A 15,678-nucleotide genomic window follows, 5' to 3' on the forward strand; every position below is an offset into this window, starting at 1 on the left:
GAGCAGGGGCCCCAGGCCGCGCGCCCGTGTCTCCGAGCCAGGGAGCTAAGCACGACAGGGAATTTAAGCCTCTCTCTACCACTTAAAAACCTTGAGAGTTTCTCTGTTGCAAAAAAGCAAAGCACAAGCAAGCCAACAGAGCTCCATCGAACTGTCCTGGTAAAAATCACTCCAAGAATCTCGTAACAGAGAACGGTCAGTCTGATTTTTCGAAAGTGGGTAAGTCTTTATCTGTTTTATGGCTATTTCAGAGGGAATATAGGAGACGATAATTCAGTCACTGTTGGCCAATAACCATTTTAAAGCAAAAGTCAAGAAAGCTTTTTTAACAACTGGCATTACCAGACAATTGAATGTCACACTGTATGAACTTTTCATGACAGAACATATTCCTATAGAAACTAGATGATCTATCACCAACGCAGGAACAACTCCTATATTAGAGGGAGGCTAGTAGATGAATTCTTAAGCCCTTCCCAAAGTCTAAGAAATAATATATTTGATTAATTTAGCTACCTAAATATTATTTCAATAAATATTTCATTAAATTTCTTAAACTGGATAATTTGCATACTGTCAGACTCCTTTAATTAACAAAATATATGGCCTTGGTTGGGAAAACATGTCTAAAAACCTCACAGCCAACAGTAGTATGCATATGTTCAAAATAAAGTTGTTTTTCACTTAGCCTTAAAATTCCTTCCTTTTAAAAAAAAGGTAAATAAAAAAGTACTTTACTGGTCTTTATGGTCAATACAAAGCAGGCCTATTTTTTAAATTGTAAATTAAATTATTTTGACTAATCTACAATAAAATATAACTTCAAAAGTAAATTATTTCGAAAATATTTCCTATTCATTTTTAGTTCATCGAGGACAAAGACGATTGTGTGAAGCTAGCCTGTCTACTTCCTTTGCCATCAGGCAACTCATACAGCACTCATTCACATGAAATGATACCTTTAACAGATCGTGTTCCTCAACATTTGCTGCATATCTCCATGTCAATTTTCTGGTACCAGTAGGATCTGCCCACGCAAAAAGTCGAGCTTGTCCTGGCTGCAATTCTACTTCTTCCTGTGACCCACTGAAACACAACCAACAGAGGAAAGATAAAAACATCTTGGCCTTGAGAAACCCAGACCTGGTTTACTGAGGAGGAGATTGGTACAAAAATCTTATAAAATTGCATTTGTCAATAAAACACAACTCTACCTAAAAATAAGTACCCTAAAATGTCCAATAAACTAATGGTTTTGCAGCTTGAGGGAACAGAATATTGCCCTTTCTGAAGTTGCAGTGTACTCTGAATTGATCCAGGTAAGATCACACCAGTGAAATTCATTAAGGTAAACAGACTGGTACATCAGAGTCCACCTGTAGAAAAGGCTGGGAACAGTAAATTCTTTAGTAGCAGAAGAACTTTACTCAGTGCTTAAAATCTAAGCTTTTTAATCAAATGCAATACATAAGAAATATGAGATATGAGTCTCAGAATAAAAAATGGGTCCATATCATTGCTAGTCAAAGTGTGGTCTATGGACCAGCAGCATCAACATTACCGGGGTGCTTGCTGGAAATGCAAAATCCTGGGCCCCACCCAAAACCTACCAAATGAGAATGTGCATTTTAATAAGATTTCTAGGAGATCTTAAAATAGATCATTAAAGTTTAAGAAGTATTGCTCCATGTAATACAAAACACTTTCCAGAAAACTTAAAAAAAAAAAAAAAGTAATCCAATTAGGTTTCAATCCCAATCTGTGCTTTTAAAGTTATTTATATAGAATTATTCATATAAAACAACATCTTGTAGATTTATAATAATTCTTTGAAAATATATAATATTACATATTTTAAGGGTTTAAAACTATCTGTTATACCATTAAATAATGGCATCATCCAAGCCAGATGACAGCACAGGCAAACACAACAAAATTCCTATCATCTTGTCCTATACATTCAACACCACTATCTACTCAATGTTCTCTCATTTAATCTTCTACTACCCCTACCAAAAAAAAACTAGATATGGATTTATAGGGAGAGGTTCACTGAGCATTACCAGATTACAAAAGAAAGATAATGCTTAAACAGGTTCACAATTCCATATATGCAATACTGAAATTTAAAAAGCTCCTGGGGCCGGCCCGGTGGCGCAAGTGGTTAAGTACATGCGCTCTGCTACGGCGGCCCAGGGTTCGCCAGGTTCAGATCTCGGGCACACACCGACTCACTGCTTGGCAAGCCATGCTGTGGCAGCGTCCCATATAAAGTGGAGGAAGATGGGCACGGATGTTAGCCCAGGGCCAGTCTTCCTCAGCAAAGGGAGGAGGATTGGCATCAGATGTTAGCTCAGTGCTGATCTCCCTCACACAAAAAATAAATAAATAAATAAATAAAAATAAAAAGCTCCAAAAGTCCAAAGATTTTTCTGTAAGTTTGGTGTCAAAAGTTATTTGGCAGCAAAACCTGATCTGAACTGATGTGAGACTATTAATGGTTTTTATTTATCCCACTTGGTACGACTATTCATAAGTTTTGCTGCAGAAATATTAACACGTTTGACTACAGCGTATTGTGTCAAAACCTGCTGAAAGTATTAGTAATAACAGCATATGTTCCATATTACCTTTCTAAAATTGGAATGTGAAACACTTCTAGCCCTAACTGTTTCCTAGAGGGGATTGTGGACAAGTAAAAGAAAATCAGACGTTCCATGAACCCTTTTTTTCATACCTCTGTTTATATGTGAGGACATCCCATTGTGTGTGGTTCATTATTAGGGCAGGTGCAGATCCCTCATGGTAATCAGAAAAGGTTATGACAGTTGAATGTTCAGCAGTGTTCACATCCACCAAGATACCCCCGTCCTATTATAGGAAAAAAAAAAAAGCATGCTTGAGGTACTGGTTTAACCCGCCCTTACATTTGGAATTTCAATCAGTTATGTAGATACAAAAAGTTTGTTTTCTTAAGTCCTTACTGAAAAGCACATTGGCTCTGATCTCTTATAAATATATATATGGCAATATATATTGATATATTAGCACCTTCAAATAGTTACCAGATTTTATAGGATGTTTTAATAAAGCAAATTTTAAAAATCAAAGACATTTTATTTTAAAACACGAAAATTTACCAGATCTTCTAAGCTCAGTAAAGTGCCATTATCCTGTCGGTTATAAAAGAATGGTTTGGAAGATCCTTCACAGCCCACCACTCGCACACAAAGTTTGCCTGACAAATTTTCAGGCCAAAACGGAAGGCACTAAAAATAGAAAAGTTAGTAATCAGTCTTAAAACAATACTGTAGTATAAATAAGACAGTGGCTAATTCATTTTTCAATTCTAAAACTGATCGTGATCCAATTATCACTAGGTTTCTTAAAATATTTCCTCCACATCTCTATTAAGATTACTGACATTATAATGACTATTTATGAAATCAAAGAAACTCAATCAGAAGAATATAGATATATTAGTCTATATATACTTATGGAATAATAACCATATGAGAAACTGAAGAGCTTATTGATTAAGAAAGCCTCAAATATCTCAAATGTTTAAAAACTATCATCTTAATAACATTTGCTTTTGTGCATATCCCATTTTAATTCCTTAATACACTATGAATTCTTTCACATAGTATCTTATCCTAGATAAATCAGAAAGACAATTGAAGGCAGAGGAGAGACCACCACAAACCTTGCTGGAAGTGCTGACGCTACCTTCCTAGCAGTTTAACCTTAATCAAATCATATACTTCTTTGAGCCTGAGTTTTCTTTTCTGTAAAACTGAGATTTCAGTTCTTAATATAATACAAAACGTCACTCTGTTATAGAATACTGGGTAAATTCTATTTCTGAACAAAAATAACGACTGTGATCAAACTGACATCAAAGATAAGAAGATGACGAGCATTTATTTGTTGCCAAGTCTATGGAGATCATTCTAAGTTCTAAGCTAAGTTCTAAGTCTAAAGCCCAGGCCTCTTAGAGTTCTACATTTGTTTGTACTGTAATTGGAATCCTTCCTCTTACGCTTCTTGTAAATAAGTATTTTTAAAAATAATTTTAGAATCTTTTTTTTTTGAGATGTACAGAAGAATGACTCTATCTTTAAGATCAGCTGGTTTGGTTGAAAACGCAGGCAAATGTAAGCACTAATGCTATTCGTCTTTGCACCTGTCCTCTCCCCCGTCTTTCCCTCATTCTCTTCACCTCCTCAAATCTTACTGAGCCTTCAAAGTTTAGCTCAAATCCCCTCCTCTATGAAACTTTCCTTTTTGATCTAGACCACAATGATCTCAACTTCTAATGACTTCACCGACCTTAGAAAAGTATGAGATTCAATTTCCTTTTCTATAAAGTGAGGGGTTGAATTTTAATAAATTTTCAAGAAAACTTCCACCTCATCTATCCAGAAAGTCTACAACTACCTATAACAGCATACGCTATCTTTTTCTCCGTGTGTTAATTTATATGAGTCTTAAGCCTTCCAACAAGATTATATGCTTCTTGAATACAGATACATTATCTTGCCTACTGAGACAACACATAATATTACCTTTATGTCCTTTTCACAGTACATATCCACACTCTATACATACATGAAGAACAAGAGAATAAGTGTTAACTGTTTAGACTGAGCAAGTGGTAAATATTACCAACAATTTTGTTCTTTTTTTTTAACATATGCTTACAATGTGAAAAGTCTTTGAAAGTTGGCTGTCATATTTAAAGACACAAATATGGTATCCAAGTAAGTATGACAAAGAGGTAAGTATATGCAATTCTTATCTATATGTCTGTATTTACTTGTACATTTTAGGAGCCAGTTGTATTAAAGGAAAATTTTACCTCTGAGGAAGCAACATAGTTCCACTTATTAGTTGGCATTGAGCCATCAGATGCAATTTCACCAACTTCTAGTTCTAATGATGACTTGTTTGCAATGGTACAAAAGGGAGTCAGAGTAACTATTCTTGTAAGATTAAAACTGCTCATTTTGATGCTAACACCAACCTGTGGAAAGGAAACAAGCTTATCATTTTCTATTACTTTATACAGGTTCTCTGAAATATACACACACCCCCCCCCATTCATATAGGGATTTCTTAAAATATTTTAAAATAAGATTTCTTAAATAAATTAACTACTATAAGCCATACTCCACTACTGATTATCTTCTAGGAAGAAAAATTTTGGTTATTTAGTTTTGCTCCATCAGAAATCAATTCGAGGGGGCCAGCCCTGTGGCGTAGGGGTTAAGTGCGCGCACTCCACTGCTGGTGGCCTGGGTTCGGATCCCAGGCGCGCACTGACACACCGCTTCTCAAGCCATGCTGTGGCGGCGTCCCATATAAAGTGGAGGAAGATGGGCAGGGATGTTAGCTCAGGGCCAGTCTTCCCTGGCAAAAAGAGGAGGACTGGCATGGATGTTAGCTCAGGGCTGATCTTCCTCACACAAAAAAAATAAGTAAATAGAAATCAATTCAAGGATTATCCATCGGTAATTTAACTAATGATGACTTGTAATAACAGATTTAATTTATTTGTATGCTTTACTTTTTCACCTTCCCAACATAAATTGTTTTATAATTAGTATAGAGGCTCAAGTTTTGCCGCTTTAGTATACTCTGCTGCTAATAAAAGAAGATAAAAATTTCAAAGTGGTAATAAAACAGGTAAACTGCTTTATTTAATCTGAATACATCAGATTATTCAAATTTCCACAGTCAGATTTAAGAAACGTTTGGCAGGGAGTGGTATGGAATGAGGATTCTAGTATACTCTGAATATTTACCAAGTTGCTTGCCTGGATGGATTTAACTCACTTTCTTAAACTTTGACAAATTCATGTTTTGCTTTGATACTAGTGGCCATAGAAATTTGTAGAGATAACAGTCCTTCACATAATATTTTGAATTCAAATTTCTGTACCTCTTAGGATCTACCTGGTTTACTGAATTGAAGAAAAAGTGAATGAAGTCAAAGGTAAACAAGCAAGCAGAATCTTACCAGGTATTCCATATTGTTGGCAGGACACTTCACACACCCATAACTTCCCACTGTATCCAATGAAAAACTACTGGACCAGGCACTAGTTGAAATTTTTAATTGTACCTATACCAGAGAACACATACCATCACGTAAGAAACCTAAAAGACTATATTAATTTCATTTGATGGAAAGTTGCTAGACCTGGAAATTTATTTAGTATCATGGGACACAGAAAAATACAATCAAAGTCATATTGCAAATGAGTAACAGAACCACAGAAACTCTAAGGCCAATACAATAAAAGCAGAGCTCTGATCTTCCCATTCACCTATACAACGAGTATAGTGATTTTAAAGATGTATACCAGTAAGACTCTCTGCTGTTTTAAAAAGTTTTATAATGTAAAATATTTTCCAGTGTTAGACTTATGATATAGAGATAACAAATTCTTCAAGTTTTATCACATAAATTTATGCCTTTACAATTATTCAGCAAATGCTCAATCAAAGGCATTATGATAAGCAGAATGGAAGACAATAGGACACAGTTCCTGTCTTCAATGAGCTTCCAACTAAACAGAGACAGGAAATACATAGTAATAATTATGATGCAAGACTCAATGTGACGAGCCATAAAGCAGGCACAAAATGCCATCAAGGTGAGAGGGTTAAAAGTTTACTTCTGGCTATGGGATTTAGATAAAGTTTTATAGAAGAGACATAACTGTGCTCACCTGGAAATCTGTTAGAAATGCAAATTCTCAAACCCTACCCAGACCTATTGAATCAAACTACAGGGGCACAACCAGCAATCTGTTTTAAAAGCCCTCTAGGTGATTCCAACGCACAATGAAATTTGAGAACCACCACTCTAAGAGAACGTGGATGTGATATCTAGCCCCATTTCAGGCGGTCAAAAATCCTTCACACGTCAGGCCTGAGTAGAATGCCAAAGGATGAACAGCAGATAACCAGAAATGAAGTGGCAGACAGGGAAAGTATAGGGGAAGAGGATCCAGCATATACAAAGGCCTAGAGGTGAGCAATTGGGAAAGTGCGTGGTAAGTAGTACCAAGATATGAGTCTGAAAAGGAAAGAAGATACCAGAGCATCAAGGACTAGGCCCAGGCTTTAGGTTTCTCTCTCAAACGCCTGGCTTAGTGCTTCATACATAGGAGGGCTCAGTTAATACAAGTCAAATTCAACTGTTCTGTCTTTTTAAATGCCACTCCATCACTGGTAAACTATATAAAATCAAGCTTTCTACCTGACACTACTTCAAAAACAGAAGTAATTCCAGGGGCGCTGGAAGAAAGGGCAACTGAGCCTCGGCAAATTGTTGTTAGTTCCCAACATCCCACTTGATTATGTATTCCTTAAAAGTCTCCTTGGACCTAATTCATACCAATAGCATTCAGCAAATAGGTAAGCATGGTTTTAGGGAACACTAATAACTCCCCAGTTTCCAGATTAGGAATTTACCAATTTTAACTTGTTATATCAACAAAAACATACCTTATTTTTACTAAAAATGTTCTTCTTCTTGAAAGAGAATAAAATAATATCCCTGAAATCAGCGGGATGTTTCACGTGAATATCTTCTGAACGATACTGGAGAACCCGACAAGTCTTGTTGATTAGCCAATAGGGACTAAAGACAGACAGCACCATCTGGCTGCCAATTCGCCTGACATGTATTGACAGGTCGACAGTCATCATTTCTGTGGAGTCAGAAGAAAAACACACAGGAGAGAATTCGGGAAGCGTATCACATATACGGAAATGTCCATTCCAGTTTTTGCCCTGATATTTCATCAGAACTAATTCCATTATTTCTCCACTGATTCTCGAATGTAGAACATCGGCAGCACTGCCTTCTGCTAGCTCATAAGTTTCTGCTGTTCCCTAAAAACAAACAAACAAACAAAAACTCAATTTGCTGAGAGATTTTTTAAAAACCTCTGCAATAGCAGCATCGATATTTTATACAAATGCTAAATAACCTACCAGATTCAGATTAACTGACAAGTCTTCAATGAAGTACCATGTTTACATATTATGAATGTCCAATAATCATTAAGGACTAAAGAGAAAACACAATATCATAGCCAAAGGCAGAAATTGTCTTTCGGCCATTAGTAGGCCAATGGCCGTAAGTTTTGAGAAAAAGTCAGATTTGTGCCAAGAATCAAAGGGCTGGATTCAGGAACCCCGGCTGCTGTCCATTAAGAACTGTCATTAAATGAGCCACTTAACTACCTGGGCTTCAGCTTCATTCTCTACTCACATACTATGCCTGATGATTCCCATATAGAGAATAAGGAAAGTGATATCAAACTATTCTGATAAGCTATCTAAGTAAGGTGGAATTGTTTTTAAAATAAAGAATAGCAACATAACAAATCAAACTTCCTTACCGAAAGCTTCTCTTGCATAAATACTATTTAGTTCATTTAATTCATTTTGGGCTATACAACTCAGGGATGGCTCATTGTCAGATAAAGAAAATAAATAATTTAGGTTCCAAACACTTTCCAGACTTTTGTATTTTAAAATGTTGTGGCATGTAGAAATTTAAAAATATTTATCATACTTCATTAGTAGAAAATGTTTCCCATTATTTATTAAGCTAGATAGTAATTAGTTTTAAGTTCAATAGAAACCTGGACCAAATAAACACAATATTAACTTTAAAATTAATGATAGAATAAATTAAGATGAAATATTTTCTCACTGGCTTTTTTCTATCCTTTAGCTGATAGAATTTTACTTAGTCAATAAAGAGATTATTATGGTTCTTAATTTATAGCAGATGCAGCAGAGTTTGGTGGTACAGACCAAGGAGTCAAACTGCCTAGGTTCGAATTCTAGCTCTACAACTTATTAGCTGTGGGATCTTGGGCCTGTCACTTAAACCCTGTTACTCAGTTTCCTCATCTGTAAATGGGTCTAATAATACTACCTACTTCAGGAAGTTATTGTAAGGATTAAATGTGTTAATACATGTAAAGCAATGGTACAGTGGTTGGCACACAGATACTATACCAGTTTTTGCTATTATTAATATTATTAAAGCATTACAAGTACGCTATGTAAAACACTGACCTCAACTAAAAAGACCATTAAAAAAAAGAAAGTTAACTCCGTGCAATAATAAAAATCAAACAAAATGCAAGAGACATACCTCAAGTAAATATCTTATAGAATACGGGAGAAGATTCCGCAAAGTGAGGGTAGGATAAAGATGAATAATATAAGCTGGATCCCAGTCTTCCCCATGTGTACATATATAGCTTAATTCATCAGGCAGAGCAACTGTATTGACCATGAGGGGTAAGAAGTTGATTTCTACTGATGGACACTGCAGCATGCATCTGACTTCCCTGCTCCTGTGAAGTTCTTCCTTCCAGGAAATGTAAGTGGTGGATTCTTTGTACTGATTCTCTAAGATACCAGCTGGCTGAATAAACAATTGACATCTACACAAAGAGAAAAAAGTTTGTACTGAGAACTTAAGAAAATGAATCTCATTAAACCTTCTTGATAACTCTACAAGGTAAGTACTATTATTCCTATTTTTACAGATGAGGAAATCAAAGCTAAGAAAGGTTAAGAAACTTGCCCAAAGTCACATAGCTAACTCATGGAGGAATTTTCTAGGAAAAAACACTCTGTAAACAATGATAACTTAAAAAAAAAAAGTGATTTCAAATGCAAAGGCAAGCTAATAAAAACAGGTCTCAGAAAATTCTAAAACATCAAATAGATAACAAGGAATTTTCATCTGGTAAATTCAATGATAATATAAATGTATTTTTCTATAACCATATGTCTTAAAACAGGCTTTTACAGATCTTTAGATAATAAAAATATAAGGTTTTTTTTTCTAGATCATAGACAATTCATAGAATTAAAAATATATATTATGATTCTTTTAAAGCTTAGTATATTCAAAGAAGTATCTACCTGTATGAATCTAAAGGAACATGGAACTCCTCTTCAGGTTTGGCTACTCCAATGCGCTCCAAAAGCTTAACATTCTTAACAGACTTATAGATGATGAATGCAACAGAGAAATGGTTTTTAATCTGTTGGATAAAGAGATATACAAGTTGTTTATAAAGACGTAGAAGTTCAAAAGAAAAATGTGAGCTACACACAATTACTTTTAGATCTAATAAGTTTCAAACCCAATACTGGAAGATGTTTTTACTGGCCACTGAAAATTTTTAGGACGTTTAAGTGCTATATAGATGAAACTTGATGTTTAAGTAGCAGTTGAAAATCATTAGGATATTCACACGCCCTATATATCACATGCTGATGTTTACTGTTAGTATATAATACTATCTTTCAAATACGTTTTAATCTTTGAAGATTTCAGCATAATATTTTCTCCATTACAACCTTTTCTCAATGCCCCCATGTGACTAAACAGAAAATAACAGCAAAGGAAATAGGAAAAGCAGTACAACTCTCTTGCTTGACTATAATGTGATATAGGCTAGAACTAACAGAAAACTGAGAGATAACGATGACCAAAATTTGAAATCCTTTCACTTTTATCTGACGTTAGAGGTACGAAGAAATGTTCTTTCACTGACCATATACTGAAACCTGTAATAATGCACAGAAAAAGAAATATGGATAAAGTCTTAAAGATAGAAAAGAAAATATTTATACAGATTAAGATGCTAAATTTTTTTTCTACGGAGATCACTCCAATATCCCTTCACAAATACTTGAAAAATTCAATTCCAAGTGATATACAAAGAGAACAAAATGTTATCCTATTTGACAACTGCTATAATTATAATATTCCTCAACTCTGAATCTTTAAAGGAATAAATAAAAAACTTCATTAATTTTAAACCCAGGAGACCACAAAAATGGACTTTAACAAGATTGTTTTATCAGACATTTAAAGTGAAGAATATTACAAAAGCAAGTTGGACAGGAAATAGCAGCCAGTTCAATCTATTATTTATTTCTGAATAATCGTTATCAACCTAATGAAGTTTTACGATATTCAGCTAAAGGATTTAATATCTCTTGATATATTTAAAGAGATACAATTCACTTAAATGCATTACCTGAAGAGGAGAGCGAAGGGTGATTACTTTATTCCCTTCAGTTGCATCAATCTGTACCAAGACCGAGTCAGAACGACTGGCATTGGGATTCCGTACATTATACAATCGCCGTCCAGGTCTGGCAACAGGGACTCGTGCAACTTCTGTATATCCATGAGGTACTAAGGCAGAGCATAAGTGAGAAGCATTCCAAATATTAATCTACTTATATCTCTGTAAGACAGACTAATCATCAATGCCTCAAAATAATGACGAGTATTCTTCCTCATGACTAGAAATGATGACTATACAAAATGCTTTTCTAAGTCACAGAAATTAACAAAGAAAGGAAACTAGTTATTATCAGAAAAATTTTGACCCAAAACAATTTCTCTTGGGGGTTTTGAATGTATTAAAACAAACTAAATCTGGGGCCAGCCCGGTGGCGCAGCGGTTAAGTGCGCGCGTTCCGCTTTGGCAGCCTGGGGTTCATGGGTTCGGATCCTGGGCGTGCACTGACGCGCCGCCTGTCAAGCCATGCAGTGGCAGCGTCCCATATAAAGTGGAGAAAGATGGGTATGGATGTTAGCCTAGGGCCAATCTTCCTCAGCAAAAAAAGAGGAGGATTAGCATCAGATGTTAGCTCAGGGCTAGTCTTCCTCACCAAAAAAAAACCAAACTAAATCCAACTTGTTCCTATTCTCTCAACTGTACAGCAATAATCCCCTTTTCTTTGTAACGGTAACGATTACTGTCAATATTTTAGGATTTCTGAATATAGTTATTTTCTCTCCTCATTGAACTCTCATCCTTTTTGAGGCATACTACATAGTGTATTATTTAAGGACACAGAAATAATCTAGTTTTCTAAGGTAATTCTTAAATTAATCAAGTTTAATTTTAAGTTTAGAAGAAGAAAACAAGAGACAAGAGTTTATCAACTACTTAGAAATGTTGTCTCCCAAGCTATCTGCAGCAAAATATTTTTTTCATATTTTATCAAAAACAAGCCCACACTGGGGCTGGCCCGGTGGCACAGCGGTTAAGTGTGCACGTTCTGCTGTGGCAGCCTGGGGTTTGGATCCCGGGCATACACCGACGCACCGCTTGTCAAGACATGCTGTGGCGGCGTCCCATATAAAAAGTGGAGGAAGATGGGCATGGATGTTAGCCCAGGGCCAATTTTCCTCAGCAAAAGGAGGAGGATTGGCAACAGATGTTAGCTCAGGGCTCATCTTCCTCATATAAAAAAAAAATAAGGCCACACCAACAATTCCGAAGATGCCCTTAAAATAAATATAGCATACCAAAGGTCAGAGTGAAGAAGGAGCTTTCTTGATGGCTCAATACAGAGAGTTTCCCTTGACGTGAAGGTTCCATGCTGGCATATTCCAATTCCAAATTCTTACCAGCATCCACATGATAAACATCACTTTTCTCAGGGGAACCCATTACTCTGAGGTTATGATTGGGCTGTACCTTAATGGGAACACCTAGAGCATTTTTTACTGTAAAAGGAGCCCTGTCTTTTAAAGAGTAGTCAAAAGTAGAAGCAGTGCCCTCCGAAAAACCCTGAAAAGGAACATAACATTACAATAAAATTTCTGCAAAAGGCAAGTTTTTTCCAAAAATTAAACTATGACTACACGTTTTTTAGAAACTAATTTTGATGACAAAAATAATCCATACATGTTTCAATTTAAAATTCTACTTGAAATACTCCAAGCAAAAATCAAACATACTTTTGCTAAATTGTTGAAAACATTAAGACAACTTTTAGATATTGTTATATTCATTGTATCTCCTGAAGAAATATGAACTGCTGTTTGTGGCTCAGGAAGAAAAATAAAATCATCTCCTGGCATCAAGCTTTTATCCTGGACTGGATTCTTCTTTACCTATGAGGATAAATAACATAAATTTAAGTGATTAGCCAATTAAAATAGTCTCAATAGAGTTCAATTCTCCTAAACTCGTCACTTTATGTTAAGGCTACTCAAAAAATCTCATTTTCAAAACTATTCAGTGCTTCGCTTTGATTTAGCACAGCTCAGCATTCTTTCTTTCAGTGTGTAGTCAATGCACGGGATAAGTTTAGCATTGCGCCATGAAAGCACTCAAAGTCAGCTACAGTAATTGTCTCTTGTGCATTCCCCAGAGCAAGCTATTTACCCAGAATCGCCTAACTACTTAGTCATTATGTGTTGATGAACAAGCAATCGAAAATGACTCTGAAGTCTCCATTGATCCTTATTGGAGGTAAGGTGGAATTCCCTCTCCTTTTTACTGGTAACATCTATAAATAAGTAATATGATAAGCTTTCAACCAGCCGTCAGATTCCATCATAGTTTTTCTTCTAATAATATTTCAAAAGCCTTGTAAAACATTCTTTGTTAGCCTGCCAATGCCAGAGACAGCTAGATCAGAAATATTACTTCTACTGTACTGAGAGGAAATTGGAACACAGGTCATGTGACTTCTCATCTTTGAAATAAGAATCTGCTGAGTCAATTTCAGCACCTCACACTTCAGTCAGGCTGCCCCAGAGAGGTATATTGTGATAATTTGTTAGGAGTATATAATTCATGCTCCTGTTAATCTAGAAAAATGTGCTTTGTATCGAGGATTCTGAAGTGTTCTCAAGAAGTACATAAAGAGACAACACAAAAGAATTCACAAACTAGAATAGCAGTTCTCGAATTTTTTGGTCTCTTAAAATCACTGAGGATCCCCAAAAGCTTAATTTATGTAGGTTTTATCTATCAATATGTACTCTATTAGAAACTAAAACTGAGAATTTTAAATATTCATTTAAAAATAACAATTACATGTTAACATAAAAAATATTTTTAATGAAAAATAACTATTAAAAATATACAGCAAGGGCTGGCCCCGTGGCTTAGTGGTTAAGTGCGCGCGCTCCGCTGCTGGTGGCCCGGGTTCGGATCCCGAGCGCGCACCAACGCACCGCTTCTCTGGCCATGCTGAGGCCGCGCCCCACGTACAACAACTAGAAGGATGTGCACCTATGACATACAACTATCTACTGGGGCTTTGGGGGAAAAAATAAATAAATAAATAAATAAAATTGTAAAAAAAAATATATATATATATACAGCAAGAAGAGAGGCATTTACAAATCTCTTTATTGCCTCCCTTAAGAGAAGACAGGTGCATTCTCATTTCTGCTTCTGCATTCATTCTGTTGCAATATCACATAGTCTCTAGAAAATTCCATTCTATGCTCATGAGAGAAGGAGAATGAAATGATATATAATGTCTGAGTATTATTATGCAAAGAGTTTTTACCCCAATGAACTCCCTAAAATGGCCTCAAGGATCCTAGACCACATCTTGAGAACGACTGAACTAAAAAATATAAATGAATGTGCTTAGTGTCACTCTACACAAAGATATTTTATTGTTTCCTTACATTAAGCCTTAAACTCCATTGGTTCTTCCCCTCCACTCTCTCAATCAGTGGCTCCCAAACAGCATGGATTTCATTGTAATAGTGAATCTGGAAAGGCAGAGAATTATAACAGAGTCTTTCAATTTTAGCTCCTATTTCTATACCCAGTAGGAAAAAATATTAAGTAATTAATGTTGTATGTCAATAGTCATTTTAACAATACACCTAAAGACACAAAGAATATATATAAAGAGGGTGCACTTTCCCTTACTCTCTTACTTTATTGCCATAAACAAATTATTTAGCAAAAGAATATTTAAAAAATAATGACCAAATAAATATTATAAATGAAAAATTAAATGTCAGAATGTATTGTCTATTCACATATATATTTGCTGTGGCCATGAACACACAGGAAAAGCTCACAACTTCATTCTGCAATTGTCCTTGTGAGAGGTTGGCTCTGAAGGTACTAAATGATGTGATCATACCTCTAGCGTCATGTCAGCAGCAGCAGCCATTAGAGAAGTCCAATTTTTAATGTTTCCTGAAAACTTAGATTCCGCCAATAATAAAGGTACAGTACGATGCCCAAGGCCACATTCTAAGGTAACTTGAACTGACTCTACAACAACAGCACAATTTTCCTCTATCAATGGATGTTCAATGTCTTTGAAATTTTCTGTTATTTCTGTTGCCATATCAACACCAAGAAACCAAGAGTTATAATCACTAATAGATTTGACACCCCAAAGATTTTCCGTTTCCTTAGATGTATCTTTGGATTCATCTTCTTTTTCCTTTGGAGACAGAGCAGCCATGATTGTCATCACAGTATTAAGAATTATGGGTGAAATCTTTAAAAAAGAAAGCAGAAAAATTTTTAGAATAAATTCTTTCCAAGATGAGAATTACTACATAGTACAAAAGGTAAAAAGTAACTAAAATTTTAAATATATTAAATTCATAACTAAGAAAAACGAGAGCACACACAAAATCATGTGTTAAGTCCACTAAACTCATAACAATGATTTCTGCCCAGGTTACTCTGGAATTAAATCACTAATGTTATATGTCAGTTGTCAAAACCTAAAGTTAGGGGCCGGCCCTGTGGCTTAGCGGTTAAGTGCACACGCTCCACTGCTGGCGGCCTGGGTTTGGATCGCAGGCGTGCACCAACGCACCACTTG

The 15,678-nt window shown here is 35.6% G+C and overlaps 1 protein-coding gene across 1 annotated transcript in view; it reads right to left on the minus strand.

Annotated features, from left to right (window-relative positions):
• The window catches only part of VPS13C (vacuolar protein sorting 13 homolog C), a 176,531-nt gene that overhangs the window by 46,125 nt on the left and 114,728 nt on the right, over positions 1–15,678 (minus strand). Inside the window, exons 52-64 of the mRNA XM_058541734.1 lie at positions 14,980–15,345; positions 14,510–14,596; positions 12,818–12,973; positions 12,383–12,647; positions 11,097–11,257; positions 9,970–10,091; positions 9,188–9,482; positions 7,519–7,908; positions 6,023–6,127; positions 4,862–5,026; positions 3,141–3,269; positions 2,738–2,871; positions 960–1,086 (exon numbers count right to left, since the gene is read on the minus strand). Coding sequence (XP_058397717.1) covers positions 960–1,086; positions 2,738–2,871; positions 3,141–3,269; positions 4,862–5,026; positions 6,023–6,127; positions 7,519–7,908; positions 9,188–9,482; positions 9,970–10,091; positions 11,097–11,257; positions 12,383–12,647; positions 12,818–12,973; positions 14,510–14,596; positions 14,980–15,345 — 2,502 coding nt within the window. The remainder of the gene's footprint in view (positions 1–959; positions 1,087–2,737; positions 2,872–3,140; positions 3,270–4,861; positions 5,027–6,022; positions 6,128–7,518; positions 7,909–9,187; positions 9,483–9,969; positions 10,092–11,096; positions 11,258–12,382; positions 12,648–12,817; positions 12,974–14,509; positions 14,597–14,979; positions 15,346–15,678) is intronic.

This window comes from Diceros bicornis, chromosome 5 (assembly GCF_020826845.1).
Source record: "Diceros bicornis minor isolate mBicDic1 chromosome 5, mDicBic1.mat.cur, whole genome shotgun sequence".
NCBI classification, from domain to species: domain Eukaryota; kingdom Metazoa; phylum Chordata; class Mammalia; order Perissodactyla; family Rhinocerotidae; genus Diceros; species Diceros bicornis.